The 20416-nt window shown below is 35.1% G+C and overlaps 3 protein-coding genes across 4 annotated transcripts in view; all 3 read left to right on the top strand.

Moving 5' to 3' along the window:
* The first annotated feature begins 1635 nt into the window (after positions 1-1635).
* On the top strand, positions 1636-6210 carry LOC109087864 (embigin-like). Its single transcript, XM_019102056.2, has 8 exons — positions 1636-2292; positions 3245-3304; positions 4366-4555; positions 4708-4790; positions 4899-5026; positions 5298-5586; positions 5679-5712; positions 5841-6210. Exons 1-8 carry the CDS (start codon positions 2181-2183, stop codon positions 5902-5904), a joined length of 960 nt encoding a protein of 319 aa, XP_018957601.1. The 5' UTR covers positions 1636-2180; the 3' UTR covers positions 5905-6210.
* Positions 6211-9578: 3368 nt separating this feature from the next.
* On the top strand, positions 9579-11167 carry LOC109087848 (uncharacterized HIT-like protein Synpcc7942_1390). 2 transcript variants are annotated; one of them, XM_042756711.1, is made up of 5 exons: positions 9579-9743; positions 9898-10035; positions 10222-10326; positions 10417-10489; positions 10796-11167. In XM_042756711.1, exons 1-5 carry the CDS (start codon positions 9666-9668, stop codon positions 10885-10887), a joined length of 486 nt encoding a protein of 161 aa, XP_042612645.1. In that variant the 5' UTR covers positions 9579-9665; the 3' UTR covers positions 10888-11167. The 2 variants fall into 2 exon arrangements, with proteins under 2 accessions (XP_042612645.1, XP_042612644.1); XM_042756710.1 differs by having other exon boundaries at positions 9739-10035.
* Positions 11168-14396: 3229 nt separating this feature from the next.
* Positions 14397-20416, top strand: part of LOC109087838 (long-chain-fatty-acid--CoA ligase ACSBG2-like) — a 9054-nt gene continuing 3034 nt past the window's right edge. The window contains exons 1-11 of the mRNA XM_042756706.1: positions 14397-14976; positions 15131-15228; positions 15790-16067; positions 16573-16661; positions 16804-16924; positions 17621-17701; positions 17935-18084; positions 18509-18676; positions 18770-18951; positions 19033-19266; positions 20045-20262. Coding sequence (XP_042612640.1) covers positions 14906-14976; positions 15131-15228; positions 15790-16067; positions 16573-16661; positions 16804-16924; positions 17621-17701; positions 17935-18084; positions 18509-18676; positions 18770-18951; positions 19033-19266; positions 20045-20262 — 1690 coding nt within the window. The 5' untranslated portion in view covers positions 14397-14905. The remainder of the gene's footprint in view (positions 14977-15130; positions 15229-15789; positions 16068-16572; positions 16662-16803; positions 16925-17620; positions 17702-17934; positions 18085-18508; positions 18677-18769; positions 18952-19032; positions 19267-20044; positions 20263-20416) is intronic.

The following is a 20416-nucleotide window of genomic DNA, read 5'->3' as shown; positions in this document are numbered from 1 at the left end:
ACTTTGGAACTATTTTTGCTGACAAAATAGAGCACAATCAGACAACAGTGATCCTAAAATGTAAGTCACTTAATAATAACTTTTGTAAAAAATCAAAAATGTATAAAATTGTCATATAAACTCAATTTCACATTTGCAAACTCCCTTTAAAAGCTGTCACTCATCATTCATCGTTCATTGTGATCTCACAAACTTCCATTTTAATTAATGAAGCTCTCTGCACTGCACACTGAAGCTATTATTTACATAGTCTCTACACTTTTTGTTTTAATGAATGACAAAAACTGGATGATCTGTGCTGTGAGGAGCAGCACGAGCACTGAAAGAGAGGCATTTCTATTGGCTTCAGTCTGCATGGCCAGTCACAATAGACAGCTTTGCACAGTGAACCATAGATACAAATATATCACGCTAGGTTTATGTGCAGAACTGCAGGGGTCGCTTTCGTAGTCTTTTGAATGGATAAAATATAGAAATCACTTTAATTTCCAAATAAACCTTACCAGTTAAAAATGAAACGCCGTACCCCCTCGAAATCATGGCCTAATGGTTAGAGAGTTTGACTCCTAACCCTAAGGTTGTGGGTTTGAGTCTCGGGCCGGCAATACCACGACTGAGGTGCCCTTGAGCAAGGCACTGAACCCCCAACTGCTCCCCAAGTGCCGCAGCATAAATGGCTGCCCACTGCTCCATGTGTGTGTTTGTTGTGTGTTTTTGTGTTTGTTTTTGTGTGTTTGCACTTTGGATGGGTTAAATGCAGAGCATGAATTCTGAGTATGGGTCACCATACTTGGCTGTGTCACATCACTTTTTTTAAAGTCACTTTGAAATTCACTCCCCGGACTCTGTCCCCCGATTATATATAGGCCTATATATAATCTATGGAAGGATATTCTGGACTATTTTCAAAAGGAATTGAAAATAGTATTTTCAATTGTGTTTACCACATGTGGACGCATTGATAGCCAAATTTCAAATGGAAAAGCATAGTCAATTTGCAACAGTATTCCCATGTCTTACGAGTTATAAACCTGTAATTAATTAGTCTGCTTTTTCACTCTCTCTCCGTCACGGATGTATTAACCTGACAGGTTTTTTTTTTAAGTTTTCCAGCTAATATAATTTATAATTTCATTTAATTTACTGAAAATGATTTTTAATCATTAGGCTTTAAGTAATATGAGGAATAATCATGCATAGCCTATTTAAATAGATTGTCACCATTGAAAATTAACAAAGGATTTATCCATTTGCAGAATGATGTCTGCTCTGAACAAACCAGCAAACTGTAAGTGTGTTCAGATCAGTTCATTTGATTTTATAGATTCACCTAATATATTTGGTAAGAATGTATTTGGTCCATTTGCAGCAGTATTTCCCATGTCTTATACGAGTTATGAGCCTGTAATATTAATTACCCCGTCTGCTTTTTCACTCTCTCTGCGCCTCGCATGTAACCTGCCAAAACTCAACTGGAATCACAATTCCTTTAGCATTTGAATTTCCGATGGCTTACACGGAGACCTGTCAATCAGTGTCAGGGGCGGGGCGTGTTTGTATTGGGAGGTGACGTCACGCACAGATGATCGTGCCGAATGCTTTGAAGGATGGAGGTAATCTGTAAAGGCAGCTGTCAAGCCGACAGATAGATGCGTGTGAACGAACAGACAGTGCAACCCGGGGCTCCTTATTTTTCAGGCACCTTACACAATAAAAAATTGCGTCGCCACAACGGTACGCACAATAGGTCAATATTCACCATTAACCAAACGCCTTTCACCTGTCTCAAGATCTCTCGCTGTTTACACTCCGACTGATGCACGTGAGCAAACAGACAGTAATACGATCCTCTAGTACAGACGACTTTTCAGAACACCTGAACGGACCATAAAAGACATAAAATCTACACTTATAACTACTACGTCCACATTTGTGAGGTGTGAACTGTAAGTTGTCAAACACCTCGTTGTGCCAGCGGTATTTGCGCGAGCGCAATGTTACACGCTTTCCGATCATGCAGTGGGCAGGGCTGTGGCCGCCTCCTGACGCTCATGATTCATTTAAAACAGCAGCAAGCAGACACCAGTACTGCCAAGTCACCATGGCAGCAGTAAGAGAGGTGAAGGGAGGGGTGTTGGTGGCTCTGGAGACCTGCTTCTGAAGAAGACGCACCAGAAGAGATGCCTCGCCCTAGCCGCACACAGCACAGCTGCGGGGAAAGAGCACTCTCCTCCATGGCGAATGTCATACATCTCACCTTACTTCTCCTCTACTGTGATGGGATGAACACAGGTATGTGCATGTCTGCTCTTTAATGTAGTGCAACATTTATGGGTCCTTGTTGTTGTTTTTTTTTCAAGCTTTGACCTTGATATCATTTAGTCTGAATTTAAATCCCCAGGATCTGTTGGTTTTTCCAACATTTCTAGTGGATGGTTAAGTAATTGTAAATTCATTCTAAATAATTGTAAAATCATTCCTTGATTTTTTAAATATTAAGCTGAGCTGGGGCTTCTAAGTAATGCAAGTTTTAACCTTGACTAGGCCGGTCTCTCTAGTAGTGATGGCGAAGTGAAGCTTTCATCACAATTGTATCGGAAAAAGGTTTATGCTGTGCCCATCTGGTGGTTATAAAAATAAATAACACCTTCCAAAGTGTTATGTTCCATTATAGACAGTGGTTTCACATCTGGTTCTACAATTGATTTTTTATTTTATTATATTTTATATAAATAATGTTTATTGTCAAAGTCAATCATTTGGCACTAAAATAAGTAAAATAAATAAAACATAAATTCATAAATTAAATCTATGATCTGTTTATTTTAACTCTGCCTCAGTCCTTAGACTGATATAGCCAAAGTTAATTTTTGAGCTCAATATATACATTAAAAAAAAACAAAAAAAACCATGCTAACACATTATTATTTAATATAATGTAAAGGAAACGGCGCTGAGGTTCACTTCGTTTGAAGCAGATACTGAAGCAGTCACAGGGTTTTCAGGCAACTGAAGCTTCGGATGTCATAGATCACGTGGTTTATTCAAAACGAATCAATGTTGTTTTCGGTGGATCTTATGTGTGTGATGTACAGTGATTCAATGTGAAATGTGTTGTTTTTTGATACAAGCTAACATCACTACTCTCTAGCAGAATGGTAAGTTGGTAACGTTAGTGTTGTTTATTCAGTGCAAAGTCAATATGGCATGTCTTTATTTATTTATTTATTTTTTATTTTTTTAGAAACAACCCCTTCTCCACAGTCTGATCCTGTAATTACAACACAGAAAGCTGTATCCAAAGGTATGGTTACCATGTAATATCTTATTAGCCAGCACAAGTATGCAGTTGACATCATTTATAAGTGTACAAATGATACAATTATTACACAAATAATTAATACAAAAATGAAAATTAGCTGAAAATGTACTCACCCTCAGGCCATATAAGATGTAGCTGAGTTTGTTTCTTCATCAAAACAGATTTGGAGAAATTTATTATTGCATCACTTGCTCACCAGTGGATCCTCTGCAGTCAATGGGTGCCGTCAGAACGAGAGTCCAGACATCTGATAAAAACATCACAATAATTCACATGTAATCCACACGACTCCAGTCCATCAATTAATGTCCTGTGGAGTGAAAACTTGCATGTTTATAATAAACAAATCCATCATTAAGATGTTTTTGACTTTAAACTGTTGATTATTTTTTTTTTTTTGTTAGGAGCTAATTATTGATTTTTTCCATTGAAAAAGTCATCTCATAGTACAGATCAAGGACCGTTTACCAGCAAAAACAGTTTAATACAGATCTAAACAAATACGTTGGTGGATTTCGATGTGAGAGGACGACAGGAAATCTTCCACTGGAAGAAACATTATTATGGATAGCGGAGTCATATTTTAGCCAGAAGCGATGATATTTAAAGTTAAAACCCCTTAATAATGGATTTGTTTCTTACAAACAGCAGCTTTGCACTTTACAAAACATTAATAGAGAGACTGGAGTCATGTGGATTACTTGGCCTGTGGATTATTGTGATGTTTCGATCAGGAGTTTGGACTCTTATTCTGACGGCACCCATTCACTGCAGAGGATCCCTTGATGAGTAAGTGATAATCCTATGTTTCTCCAAATCTGTTTTGATAAAGAAACAAACTCATCTGAACCTAGGATGGCCTGAGGGTGAGTAAATGTTCAACAAATTTTCATTTTTGGGGGAATTATTCTTTTAAAATGTGAATTTATGATTTTGTAGTAAGATCATCAAAAATAGCTACATTTACTAGAGACAATACATTGAATTGTGCATAACTGCAGAGGTTTGTTTTGCTGATTGGGCTACAATTTCTTGGAATACAGGTCAAAATCAAGTCGTTATTGAAGAGCTTGCAATCCTGACACCCCAAAATATAGAGCTTTTATGTAACCTAATTGATATACCAAATAACCCTCCGTACATTACTGGCTATTGGACTAAAGATGGACAAGAAATTGAAAACTCTGAAGAAACTGTAAATAGAATCAATGAACAGTATATCTTTAAAAGAACGTAAGTGGTTGTTTATTTCAGAAAATAATCATATGTCATTTCTAATAAATGTAAAAACAAAATGCAAAGACATGTTATAGAAGTAAATAAGCAATTCAGTATTACTAAACGATGACTTAACACTGCTTTAAGTTGTTTAACCTTTTTCACAGGTTCAGTATACAGGCCAGAGACCTGGGAAACTATTCCTGCATCTTCAGAGAAAATGCGGCACAAGTAACATTTATTTTAGATGGTATGTTGTCATTTTACGTACACATTGTGTTGTTTTAAATGGTTTATACAATCATATTCATCATTTTGATTTTACGTTAACCTGATGTATTTTGCTTTTTTTCTCAAGTTCCTGTAATAAAAGACAAAAGAGACAAGCCTGTAGTGAGCTACAACGGAGATTCAGTTGTACTTGAATGTAAACTCAAACACACACCAAAAACCTGGAACTGGTACAAAGCAAACAACACTGAAAAGGTGAATGAGAAATGAGGAATATGGGACTGATTATACTTAAATGTGACATTACCTCACAATAAAGGGGTTATTTATATATTTTAAAGTATTTATTGATATTTGCTTATTTAGTGATATAGCTTTTATTTTGTAGTTCATGTAATTGTTAGTAATTAGTAATGTTTTAGTTTTTTTTACTATAATTTATCATTTCATTTACTCAGAATGGTTTTTAATAGTTGGACTTGTAACAGTAACAACACTGTTCATATCAGTGTTTTTCTCTTCACAGAGCCTCATCAATGATACTGCAAACCCTCTGAACTACAAGATCTTTATTAATGGAAATGGAACAAAACTGACTGTACTGAATCTGACTGAAGAAGATTCTGGAAAGTACATATGCAGCGCTGAGTTTGATATTAAATCCAGTGAGTCTTACGTCAAGCTGAAGGTCTTGTCATATACTGAGCCTCTCAAACCCTTCATTGCCATAGTGGTTGAAGTCATTGTCCTGGTCACGCTGATTTTGCTTTGGGAAAAATGCAACAAGCCGCAACATGACAACTCTTCTGCAGGAGGTACAGTAAACTTATAGGAATTAATGAGGAATAATCATGCATATTTAGATCTGTCATCCTTGAAAATTAACAAAGGATTTATCCATTTGCAGAGAATGATGGCTGCTCTGAACAAACCAGCAAACTGTAAGTGTGTTCAGATCAGGTCATATGATTTTAAAGATTCACTGAATATACTCTATTTCATAAAAATTAAGTTACACAGTTACACTAGCTTGAAGGTTTTGGCAGTGATGGTGCTATTTTTTCTCTAGCACTCGTGATGAGAGCAATGGATTGGAGAACAGCACAGCAAGACAAAGAAAACTGGAGCACTGATGTTTTCATTTTAACAGATGACAAAAAGAAAAAGTGTGATTATGTAATATGGCTTGAATCACATAAAGCAATAAGCAATGTTTTTTGCCTAAACTAATTCTGTCACAGCCATATATATATATATATATATATATATATATATATATATATATATATATAGTGTAATTACATACTCAGTGTAACATCATAAAAATATAAGAAATATAAGAAAACATGTTTTCTTCAATATAGTGTTATTGCTAAGGTTTAAGTGTTCATATGACCTTTTGGAAGGCAATTAATAATAAAGGTCAACTAAAGATAAAACTGATTCTTTTTTTGAAGGCTTTATTAAAGGTTTAAATCGCTTCATATAATGAAAGGTTTTCATTTCGGCTTATATTCATATAGAAACATTGATCAACACACATACACTAAGGTCAAAGGAAGTTCAGCTTCGCTTGACGCACAAGAACCAATGAGTTTTTTTTTTATCATATAAAGCAGTCGTATCTCTTCAGAAGACTTGGATCAAACTGCTTGATTCATATGGATTACTTTTACGATATCTTTTTGTACTTTGTGATGCATGAAAGTTTTGTTTGCGTGGATTCAACTGAGGAACAGAAAAAGCAAAGCTAGAAAATTGTCTTCATTTGTGTTTCAAAGAACAAAAGTCTTATGGGTTTGGAATGACATGAGGGCGAGTAAATGACAATTTTAAGTTTTGGCCGATTCCTTTAAATACAAATATGAATTATTTTTATTCCTCAACAACGTGTAATCGTTTAATTCTCAGTTCTATTTTGGGCACTTAAATACACAACAAAATTTTCTTTAAACACAAGTTCTTAAACTTAAATGAAGACAAAAATAACATGCAGCTCCATATATTATGTTTATTGACACACAGAACAATTTCAAAACTGTGGTTTGTTCAATAAAAACTGCAGCAGCAGTTTAAGAACGGCATCATTCAAGCCCACAATGTCTCTGTCTGTGATTCTCTCATACAGACGCATCCTTTCTGTGCCCCAGCATAAGTTCTTCCTGCTATTGTTGCCGTCAGCCCTTGTACTCAAAGCCAGAGTATTGAGCTGATAGCAGAAAAATGAGAAGAACTGCCCCTCTGTGATGACAGCCTGAGACACAAATGGCCTGCTCACGTCCTCTTCACTCCAAAAACCTGGGCAGATCAAAACATGTTTAGTTTTTAGGAAAGCATGCATGTTTTATGCATGTCAGTGTCCTACAATAGTGAAAACAATGGATCAATTCAATAGAAATGCGCTCTTAACCTGTTAGGTGTTTATGCATGTAGTTGAAATGATGAATCAGTTTGATAGTAATGTTGTCTTTCAGTGTGACATCGATCTGATCAGAGAGGCCTCACTTGCTCTTTTTGTCCCTGCAGAACCTGTCAGGGACCATGTGAAACTGTGTGTGACCATAGCAGCATGGATCTTTCAGTTTGGCACCTGTGGGGTAAAACAACATGCACATACTTCAAGCATATTGTCATGGATTTAAACTTCAAACTAGGGGTGTGCGATAATGACAAAAAAATTATATCTCAAAATATTCTGGAATTTTGCCTATAACGATAATTAGACAATATTTTGCTGAGCATGTTATTGTGCTGGTACCTTGGCAGGTTTAAGACTGCCGTGGACAACTGACTCCCAAAACTTTTGATATTAATTATATTCTGAGGTGGTTAGTCAGCAGGAGCAACAGAAATGTACTTTTCCAATAAGTTTAAATTGATTTTGATGTTTTATGGACTTTTTTTTCTAATCTAATTAAATGTATGCATCATCTTTTGTATCAAATTCTTACATTTAATCAATAAATTCGAATAGACACTATATGGCTGTTTCCAATCAAATTAAATCAATATCAACAAAATTTGAGTTTGCAATGCAGAAGTCGTCACCTTGAAATGATAAGGTTCTATCTGCCATTTTTGTCAGAATTATTCACATAATCTTATTCTGTGGCAATTTATTTACATTATGTGATGTTTTTTTTTTTTTTTTTTTTTTTTTTAAGTTGTGTACATTTTGGGACTGATGTATGAAAGAGACTTGTTTTATTTTAATGTAATTAGCAATTCATGTAATTTTATCATTGAAGCAGATTTGTTATGTGACAGATTCTTAAGAGCCACGCCCATAATAGCTGTCATCACTCAAATTAATGCATGACTCAGATTAACTGTACAGCATGTGTGTAAGACTAATACAATCATAAAGTTATTTAATCACGAAATAAAACTTTCAATAAGTAAAACTGGATGTGTCTAAAGTATTATAATTACACAACATTATAATATTTTCAAATTAATTTTATAATTTTTATTATTTTAAATCATTGTCCCCGGATTAGTAGGGTACTCTTGTAATAGAGTAGCAGGGGCTGGGATAGATTTTAAATATCAGCTCCACTTAAAAAGATGCAGTCTAATCCTGTTTACATGAAATAAGCCTGCTCTTGAGCAGGTTTAAGTTTACGGACCTCTTGCTATGACAGCAAGTCCAGGATGAGCTTCGAAGAAGAACCAAACAATCCAAGATCATGCCCAATCACCAACAATCAAATCCATCTGATCTCTCGCGGGTTATTCTTGTGTCATTCAGCGCCACTGTGTGTGTGTTTGTCTGCAGCCCTCTGCTGGAGAAGATGAGAGGAGAATCTGATGGTAAATGTGTTTATCTCTTATGCACGGATTTTTGTATTTACAGAAATAAAAATTAATAGTGCTGTCAAACAATTAATCGCATCCAAAATAAAAGTTTTTAGTTTACATAATATGTGTGTGTACTGTGTATATTTAGTATTTATATATAAATACACACACATGCATGTATATTTAAGAAAAAAATCGTTTTGTTTATATATTATATATTTTTTAAATATATTCATATGTTTGTGTATTTATATATACATAATAAATATACACATTACACAAACATATTCTGTAAACAATCGAGATTAATCGTTTGACAGCACTAAAGAAATAATAAAGTTAAACTAAAATATAGTAATTTAAATGTCTATTTTTTTGTAATAGCTATCTTGCTTTTGGCATTGTTCTTATTCTGTAATACTGTGCTATACAGAAATGTATCAATAAAAATAATCAGTGTTCAAGACTTGTCTCACTTTTATTGGAAAATAAACTTGAATTTTCTTCATATATTGAAAATTCTGTAAAAAAAAAAAAGAATGAAAATGGATTTTATTAAATGTATTAACTTATATTTTGACCAAGTTTTAAGTTCATAAATGCATAAAAATGTTACTAAAACAAACTTGACTTAGGTAAGGCTTTACATAGATAGTATTAGAAACTCTTGAATATGAAAGGTACTGTATAAAGACTTAAACTTTAAAAGTTTGTGAGCTTATATTTTTATACCCCGTTGTCCCTTTATTCTGTTTTGATTTGTATATGATCCATGTAATTATTTATTTTTGTAGTTTTTTCTTGTCCCTTTTCTGTATATAATGTTCAGTATATGCTTTGTAAATCTCACGAAGATGTTAAGGGGCACATCTCTCCTCAATATAAAAAATTGCTCAACTTAAATTTGCATAATTAAACTTTTCTTTATTGTTGTTTTAAAATAACTGAACCGTGAGTAGCTTGGAGACTTTTATTTTGAAAACCGCATAACTTTTGAGAATCGGATGTAAACAAAACCTCAGCAGCAGCAGCAGCAGCACGTGAGAGGGGCATTTCCGTGGAAAATGGACGCCGTTTGTCCTTAAACAGTGCAATGACGGCCCGCAGTATTTTACTAACCCGGCAGGTTTTGCCTCTTGGACATCATTTACGGCGAGTCTTACCCGTGAAGGTGTTTAATTCTTATGCACACGCTGTCAGAGTTTAGTGCGGTCTGTGTATGCTCTGAGTTCGAAGTGCGCAGAACTCTTCATCTGCTGTGCACATGTTTTAGACGTTCAGAGATGCTGTTGCTGAGGTTTTGTTTGTTTGCTTGTTTATATCAGACCTTCTGCTCTTCCACGCGCGATGAGGTTCGCTTGGCAAAGGAGGCCAGCAAGAAATACGGGAAACCTGAACCCACTATATTTTCTAAAATAGTTGACAAAACTATCCCTGCAGTTATCATTTACGAGGATGACAAGGTAAGTTACAGACCACAAGCATTTAGGACCTTTGCTTAATATATTGTTAAGTAACATATTGTGAAATATTTATCATATATTTTTATTATATTTATAATTCAGACTTTTTTGTAAAGTTTCATACATTTTATAAATGAACGGTGTGCATGTCAGTTTGCATATAATACAGCATATATAATGTTGCAGTGTCTAGCCTTCAGAGATGTGAATCCCCAGGCTCCTGTGCACTTCCTGGTTATTCCAAGGATTCCCATTCCCAGGATCAGTGAAGCACACGATGATGATGCATCGGTTTGTCTGTCCTTGTACATTTGATTAGTTTATAGCTTTAAGAATTACAGAGGATGACACACCTCTAAGATCTTGACATTTTCCATCCAGCTCCTGGGTCATCTCCTGATAGTGGCCAAAAACGTAGCAAAGAAAGAAGGACTGGATGAAGGATACAGAGTTGGTGAGCGAAATATCCTTTATTTGAAATGGGTTCATTTAGCATCTATATTATTGCTATGTTAAAGCTTGACATATAAAATCATAGTCGGGGAGAAAGAGCAAACACACACGCACACACACACACACACACACACACACACATATACATACATATATATATATATATATATATATATATATATATATATATACACACACACACATAAAGTACTGTGCAAAAGTCTTAGTATTTTCACCCCAAAAAAAGGATCTTTTGCCATAGTGTGTTGTATTATTTGCTTAATTATCTGTCATTATTATTTTACAGTCATCAATGATGGAAAAAATGGGGCGCAGTCTGTGTATCACCTTCACATTCATGTTCTCGGAGGACGGCAAATGAAATGGCCTCCTGGATAGATGGACCTACTGTCAGAATACAAGTAATGCTCCGCATTTTTGGAGGATATGAGCATAACTGATAAATGGTACAAAATGGAAATTTGTTGGATGTTATCAAAAAAATGCTTGTCAAATAATGAGTTAGTGGGAAAAGTGTAAAACAATTTTCTACATTAAAAGAGTTTGGTTTTCATTCTGCGGTTGATGTTAGCAAGCTGTTGGGTAACCTGCACTTAACTGGGTTGGGTTACCTTTTCTGTTGTTGACTCATCATTGGGTAATAAAAATGTTCTGGCGAGTTTTGCAAGTTTCACCGGTTAATATGGGCGCAATGGGTACTACATGTTCAGCATAAGCAGAAATGTACTGAAAAGAAGGCTAGGAAGTATATAAATAGGACATTAATGCACAATGGGTTTTAATCATGAAATGCAAGCAGAACAAATTCCTTGCAAAGAACATTCTTGCATAAATGGGACAGTTTATGTATAAATGAATGCATACTGAGCATAATTTAAAGTACACAACAGTTCCTTCCACCCATGTTCCATGAATAAGTCCCCTGTGTTTATACCATGAAGACACATTTCAGGACGTGCTGAAATAAAAACATACAATCAGAAAGATGTAATAGACCTGGTTTGGCCTCAGCTAAGGTCATTCTGTGGAAGAGCTGTTAACTGGTGACAGGTGGTGTGATCGGCTGGCCAGGAGGCCGGTTTCTTTGGGTCACTCGTGAGTGTTTATATTAACTGAACTTTAATCCTATTTGCTGAAACGTCAGAAGCATCTGTACAGTTCAGGCATCAAATCATGTGTGCTGACTAGAAGAAAAATGTAATACAGAACAATAGTAATCTTAATATTTGAAACAAACAGCTTTGAGCCTTTCATAATTTAGTTTAAAACATATAAACACAAGATTAAAACATTAATTCGATCTAAATTTAACATAACACTGGGATTTCTGGAACTGTGGTAAATATATAATAGTCATTTTATCTGGCATATGGTATGGCTTTTTATTAGATGAAGGTTGCAAAATGGTAAATGTCTACTACTGTCTTATCAATAATACGGTTTGCTTTATCTTATCTGCTTGAAAACTTAGTGGAATCATAATCTCTCAGCTCTTTCACACTATCTATTTGTGGACTTGGAGCTTAGGTAACAATCTCAATGAACAACTCTGAATTTAACTTGTCTCAATATCACTATACCCTGAAATATCAAAAGCAGGTCTGCAAACATGAGTGAATGAATATTAATACAGAAATTTGCTGTTTTCTTGCAAGCATACGTGCAAATGCTATACAATGCACCTTGAATAGGAAGTTATTTTAGAATGCAAATTTTATTGAAATATCAGCTGTACAATATTTACATGACATGCCAGATATGATCAAATTTCTTTAATTTCCGTTTGAAGTCTGTGAAAGACATTCATACGTTTTGTGAGTATTGTTTAAAAAAAAGAACGTCAGTAAACGTCAGCATTCAATTTCGTTGACAAATATTTTTTATTTATTTTTATTTTTTATGGTGCTATGACGATTAAAGCGTTTGTTTACAAATGGAAATGTGAGCGCAGACAGCAGCAGAGTGAAGTCCTGTCACCTGCTCAGCGCGTCACGTGACATGATGGAGCTGTGAGGCAATAGGTTTGAATGGAATAGTAGACGCACTATAAAGTTCTTACTTCACCTGGGAAACATATGTAGTTGTGCATAGGGCAAAATCTGTGTTTCATCCACACCTGCTCGGAAACTACACAATTTCCATGCCTTCAACATAACAAGCACTTACAGGAGAAAACAACAACAACAACAGAAAAAAAAACATGTAAGTCTACTTTAATCACTTTTTTGTTAAAATTAGTCAATGTATAGCCTATGTTATAAAGATAATATGTTTGGAAACTCATCATACGAATGACATTTCCTTTCATTCTGCAAGTGTCCTTGAACTAAACCGTCACGGTAATATTTACAGGTTTTTAGTAAATATTCAGGTGTTTAATTGAACGTAGGGGTGATATTTTGAGTGAAATTTATTCATGTTTCAGTATAGCCCAATTTTCACAAGGTATACTTAATTTTATTTATTTGTATTTTTCATAAAGTAGCCTATTTTTCACTTGTCTGGTTGTTGTCAAGTTGTCAAGCGCTTTTTAAATAAAATGTTCTAATGACATTATTTGTGGGCAAAAACTATGTTTTGTATCCTAATTACTGTTTGTTATATCATGAATTGTTTTTAGTAACATAATTGATTTCCACTGTGATTTACCCCATATAGTGTGACACTATGCCTACTGTATATGTGGTATATATTTTGTTTCCCTGGGCAGTAACAGTGTAAATGTCCTATATATATATATATATATATTAATGTGTGCCTATACAGAAATTGACTTTAAAATAATATTCACGATATTCACAGGATTAACAAAGTGTGATAGCTAGCCCCAGTCTCTGTTATACTCTTGAAAGTAAGGAAAAAGAAGGCTCTCTCTTCTCCTGCTTTGTCATAAGGTGGTTATGTGTCACTATGTTATAGAACTGTTGCAGTATGATCATATTATTAACATGATAGCTTTATTATTTTTTATGCATAATGCTTTAATTCAGTAGAACAATGCCATGGTATTTTGTGGAAAGCTGCCCTGTGAATGAATCAATATTGAACCTGACACCTCCACTCCAACACCTTTAAATACAGATTAGCATCCAATTCCTTAAAATCATCAAATTATTTCACAAGATTAGTAAGGCCTATTTCATTGTCCTTGTCAGTAATGAACTCTCATTCTCAGAGTTTTTTCTCATCTGTGGACAAGTTCAGTTGGGCACAGATCATGATGTTTCCACACTTGTGTTGTAATTATGATGAACTTTGTCCTTTTGCAATCTTGAGTAGTCAAGTTATGAACTTCTGCTTGAGGTGTCATTCCCAGGATTTTCCCACAAAAAAAGAAAAAGAAAAAAGAAATTATTAATTTTCTTTAAATGAATATTTTTCTTTAAATGAATTTTTTTTTTTTTTGCTCAGTGGCCCAATATATCACAATTACAAACATATATATATATTTATATATTTATATATATATATATATATATATATATATATATATATATATATATATATATATATATATATATATATATATAAATAAACATGTCTTCTAAAAATGCAATGTCCAACGTACTCAACTTAAAGTCTGTCATCATCATTTTACTCAGCCTGAGGTTGTTCCAGACTTATATGGTTTTCTTTCAGCTGTTGAACACACACAAAAGATATCTTGAAGAATGCTGGTAACTAAACGGTTGCTGGTTGCCATTGACTTCCATTGTATGGGAAATTAAAACAAAACTTTTGAAGTCAGTGGTTACCGTCAACTGTTTGATTACCAACATTCTTCAAAATATCAAATTATCTTCTTTTGTGTTCAACAGAAGAAAGAAATTCATACAGGTTTGGAACAAGTGGAGCGGGACTAAATGATGACAGAATTGTAATTCTTGGGTGAGATATCCTTTTAAATGTCAAATCAAATATATTAATTACTTCGACATCCTCTAGATGGCAGACTTATACAAACTTCAAATGCACATATGTTGTAAGACTAAAGGTTCGCAAACACATGTATTTCTTCTCATGTATAATTCTAAATTTAAAGATATGCACACTTGCACATTAGACTGTTTAACGTAATACTGCCTTAATCTGAATTTCCTAATGGTGGTGATAGGTTAGACATTGACAGTAACCTCTCGTCTGCTGCTTTCATCATCTGGCACTCTATCCACTGGCACATATTGCTTAGTATTTTGCAAGAGCTGGGGGTACATATAAAAGATAAATGACATTCTGAATCCACTGGTGTTAGAGTCTTTTGACTGAATAGGAGACATTAGTCATATAATATCTTCATTTATATTATAGCTTTTTCTTTATTGTATTTGGTCACTACTTTGTGAGCTAACTCAAGCTTTTGTAATAATATTTTATTGTCATCTTAAGACTCTGTACAATGTCTGCCGATGAGTGTATATCACAAAGTGATTCCAAGGAAATTCCTGTCTCTGGAAATGATAGTGAAGGGTATGTAGACTTAGACTTATTAAATGAAATATCTCATTTCTGTCCTCCTCCAATATTGTAGTACTTGATTATTTGCCTTTTTATTGTATTTATTATTATTATTATTACTGATGTATATTTTATGTTATCAAGTATCATTTGTCTTTCTTGCTAGGTTTGTTAAAACTGAAGAATATCAGACCGTAGCACTTCATGACTCCAAAGACCAACCCAATGGAGATTGTTCATTCTCTGTAATGAAGAGTAACACAGGTACAGTCTTCACATGAATGTTCACAATATGTTTGCATATCAAAAATCCAACTATTTTGCATAAATTCTGAAGAGTTTCAAAATGTAATGTTTAATTCAATTTCTTTGTTATTATTTGTGAAATTTCTGAGGGAAAATTGTTAATCAATTAATTAATTTTTAAATGAGTAATTTTTTTTCAGTGTTCAGTATGTAGATTTGAGGCCCACAACATGTAAATATACCATACTAGTAATAATTAGTAATAATAGAAATTATTATAAATTGTTCTGGTCATTTTTTTTTTTTTTTTTTTTTTTGAGCCTGTTACACACGTGGAACCTGATTGGTGAGAAACACACAACATATCCTGTCAGTAACCTGACCTATTTCTGTACTCTTGATAAGCTGTTTGTTCCTCAGTGTGTGTGACAGCAGACGAGGGCAGGTGCCTGAATGGACTGTTCTCTTCTTGCTTAAAGACCATGCAGAAGCTTCATCTATAAATTTGCAATAAATTTCAGAAGCACTTTTAAAATATAATCATGTCTCCTGTGTGTCCTTGCTGTCCCGATCAAAAAGGCAATGAACCTGCTATACCATTGACGACTGGAGGTGTGCGTCTCGCTCCAGCCCAGGACCTGTGGAGCACAGCCAGAGACAAACCCGTCAAACTGAGGATGGAGACATCGGGACTCGGCTCAGAACCTCCAATGACGATCCATCAGATGTTCCAGGCTACAGTGCAGAAGTACGGAGGCTATCCTGCCCTCCGTGGAAAGAAGGAAGGAACATGGGTCACTCTGACTTATAAGGAGTACTATCAACATGCAAGAGCAGCAGCCAGAAGCTTTCTGAAGGTGCGACTTCACATCTTTTCATCTTTTAAAATAAATTTAAAATCTTTTTACAGTGTACACTTTCAGAAAAAAAGGTACACTGTCACTGAGGCAGTACTTTTTCAAAAGATACATCTTTTAGGTACTAATATGGAGCCTTTAGGTACAAAGGTGTACCTTTTGAAAAGGTACTGCCCCAGTGACAGCTTTTGCACCTTTATTTCTGAGAGTGTATGAAATGGATTGTTGTGATACTTGATAGCTGTTTACTTCATGCATTGAATGTGCTGTGCTATATAATAATATTTACTATGTTTGTTGGATCTTTAAAAACACAGACATATTCTATGTTTTTAATCTAGAAGTTTATCTAGCATATTTGTGAAATGATCAAACTATTGGCTTAAGGTATTAAGGATTCAAAGCTTTTACAACTCTAGCTTCATTGTTGTTTCAAAGCTCCAAACAGCTCTAGGTGAAGAATTGTGTTTGTATATTCAGTCATTGTGCTCTTTGTGTACTCTAGCTTGGCCTGGAGCGATTCCATGGCGTCGGCATTCTGGGCTTCAACTCTCCTGAATGGTTTATAGCAGACGTTGGATGTATCCTAGCAGGGTATTGACTGAGATTTCACTTAATCTGTTAAAAATTAATCTACTTGAAGTTAGAGAATGAGGAAAAGGCTTCAGAAAAAGTTTTGATGGAATGTGGGATCTGTTAGTCTAGATTTCTGAACACATATCTTGTTTTGTCTCAGGGGACTGGCCACTGGAATCTACACAACTAACTCTCCAGAGGCCTGCCAGTATGTCGCAGGAAACTGTGAAGCTAATGTTCTGGTGGTCGAAAACAACAAACAACTGGTCAAAATCCTCCAGGTAGTTTAAAAATGAACAGTCTTCATTTAGTAGATTATCAATGCAAGATTCATCCTAGAATAAGACAAGTGATGCAAAAAAAAAAAAAAAAAAAAATCCAGAATTGCTAGTATAGAGGTATAATAGTATTCTTTTAATAACAAAAAGTGCATTAACAGTTATGAGTCAAGTTCTCAAAAAGAAAACAGATGGGGTTGGAAAGATATAAAAATAACTAATTTAATATTTAACTGATTTAATATTTCAATTAAATAATTAAAAAAAAAAATAGTTTAATAATTTATTCATCACACCACCTTTAAAAACAATCCCAATAAATATGTCACTTCCTTCAGATACGATTGCTATTATGAACAAGTGTGATCTTGTTAGAAAACATAACACTTGTTTTCCTGCATGACGTAGAAAAATCTGTCACAATTTCTAATAAAGTCTGAAATTGCAACACTTTAAAAGGTTCTGAATGTTAACATTAGTTATTTCAACAGCTAACATGAACAGTACTTTTGAAGCATTTATAAATCCTCACTGATGTTAGTGAGTGAAAAGTCTGTGAATTAATACTAATTTTAAAGTTTTAAATATTAACCTTAATGTATTATTATGAACATTAATTAACAAAGAACAATAATATGTAAATAAATGACTGAATCTTCTGATAAAATACTGATCGGTTTTCTTTCACTGTCCTCACAGGTCAGAGATCAGCTGCCACATTTGAAGGCTATTGTTCAGTACAAGGGTGAACTGGAGCAGAAGTTACCAAATGTCTATACAGTAAGTTTTCTAGTACATGTAAGAGAATACAGCTAATGCAGGTTCACTGATAAGTACAGTTGAGTAATGTTTGTTCCAAAATGAGGAAGTATCAGAATGTAGTTTTTTTTTTTTTTTTTCACAAAAAACAGTCAAGGAAAATTAATGTTAACAGCAATGTATTTTCAATATGTCAACTAATCAAATTCTCAAACAGTGCTCCTAATATATGCTTCAATTTGATGTTCTCTCAGTGGGCTGAATTTATGAAGTTGGGAGAGTGTATCCCTGAAGCTGAGCTGGATGCGGTGATAGACAGTCAGAAGGCCAACGAGTGCTGCACATTAATCTACACATCAGGCACCACAGGGAATCCCAAAGGGGTCATGCTCAGCCATGATAATGTGAGTACCACTTAAAGTGTCACATAAAGTGACTAGCTCAGCACTTACGCCAAAGCCAAATTTAAAGGGATACTCCACCCGAAAATTTTGTCATTAACCCCCATGTCGTTCCAAACCCGTAAAAGCTTTGTTTGTCTTCGGAACACAATTTAAGATATTTTGGATGAAAACCAGTAGGCTTGAGACTGTCCCATAGACTGCCAAATAAGTTACAGTGTCAAGGTCCAGGAAAGTATGAAAAGCGTGTTCCGAAGACGAACGAAGCTTTTACGGGTTTGGAACGACATGGGGGTAAGTGATTAATGAAAAAAAAAATTGGGGGTGGAGTATCCCTTTAATTAACCACATATAAAACCACTGTAATTCTTTTCATTTTGATGGGATAAGTAGTGCTGTCTCTTAAATTCATCCCTCCTCTGTCCAGATCACTTGGACAGCCACTGCAGCAGGTCTCATGACCAGTCTGAAGATGGCTGAGGAGGAAATCGTGAGCTACTTGCCCTTGAGTCACGTGGCAGCCCAGGTCCACGACATGTGGATCTGCATGAGGTTTGCCGTCATAACCAATTTCGCCGAGCCAGATGCCCTGAAGGTTAAAATCCAGCTTTTATGCTGAATTTTAAGATGCTTACACTGTTTACTGTTTAAAAAATAACTAGCAGTGTCTTTGTTCAAATCACTGTAGGGCTCCTTGGCCAACACTCTGAGAGAGGTGCGTCCCACGAGCTTCTTAGGAGTTCCCCGAGTGTGGGAAAAAATGCAGGAAGCAATGAAATCTGCTGGTGCAAAGTCGTCCATCACGAAGAAGAAGATTGCAGACTGGGCCAAGGGGATCGGATTACAAGCTAGCTATAATGCCATGAATGGGTGCGTTTTAAAAGAACCATGGATTCAATTATAAATTGAATCATCTGAAAGAATCCCAGAGTTCATTTGATTTCTTTACAGTGATTCCTCAGTGCCGTGGGGCTTCACGTTGGCGAATGCCCTGGTTTTCAAGAATGTAAGAAAAGCTCTGGGTCTTGACCGCTGTAGGGCCTGTTACACAGGTGCAGCTCCCATCACCAAAGACACACTGGAGTACTTCATGAGCCTCTACATCACCGTCTTTGAGCTGTACGGCATGAGCGAGAGCACTGGACCTCACTCCATCTCCTGCGCAGAGGGTTATCACATTATGAGGTCAGAGGCATGATGTGCTTTCTATATTAACATACCAGCTGTATTTGAAATTACATAGATTTCTTAAAGGAATTTTTGCTGTCATACTCACTTGACTTCAGAGAACAAATTTTTGCATTCATATGGGAAAATAACGGCATGTGGGTTTGGAATGACATGGTTTTTAATAATAGCTAACTAACTTTGGATGAACTATACCTTTAAATGATTCTAAGGCACTGTTTGATTGTTTTGGTTTTGTAGTTACAGTGACCCTAAATATTAATTGGAAACTTAAAGGGATAGTTGACCCAAAATTGAAAGTTGTTTCAAGCCTGCATGAGATTATTTCTTCTGTTGAACACAAAAGATGCTATTTTGAAGAATGTTGGCTACAAAACACTTGACCGTAGCCATTGATTTCCATAGTATTTTTTTCCATATTACAGAATGTACACAAAAATGCCATAAAACTTAAAAAAATGCCATTTAACAAAATTTTTACAAAAAAGTCATATTATTCCCAATACTCAAAAATAATCAAAAGAAAATAAAGAAAATAGAAAATAATTTAGGTAAAAGGTTTGACATAAGTATGAATACATGGGGGGATTTTTTTATAGTGGCAATTAATTTGGCAGTTTAGTTGCTGGGATGTAAAGAGTGAAAACTTTAGGCCAAAAGTATCAATACATGGAGAGGATTTTATAGAAAATGGCAATTTACACTAAGAATGACTATTGGTTGAAAGTCATTGGTTACTTTTGAAAAAGCTCTATCATGTTCTGTTCTCCTTCAGTTGTGGTAAAGTGTTGACCGGCTGCAAAACTAAGTTAGACAAGCCGGATACTGATGGGAACGGTGAGATCTGTTTCTGGGGGAGGCATGTATTTATGGGATACCTGAACATGCCAGACAAGACTGAGGAGGCGCTGGATGCAGACGGGTGGCTTCACTCAGGAGATCTGGGCAAACACGACAAAGATGACTTCCTGTACATCACTGGCAGAATAAAAGGTAGAAATGCACAAGTGGAGATTTTCACATTTGTAACAGAAGGGTGCAACAGTGCCCACCAACTTTTTTAGCAAATTTGGTTCCAGAGGTGCATAAACAAAGTCTTCCTTAAAGAGTTGTAAGCCATAACCCCCAAACCAACCAGTTATGAGGT

Source organism: Cyprinus carpio, chromosome A5, assembly GCF_018340385.1.
Source record: "Cyprinus carpio isolate SPL01 chromosome A5, ASM1834038v1, whole genome shotgun sequence".
NCBI lineage: Eukaryota > Metazoa > Chordata > Actinopteri > Cypriniformes > Cyprinidae > Cyprinus > Cyprinus carpio.
This window is presented reverse-complemented; position numbering and strand designations above follow the sequence as displayed.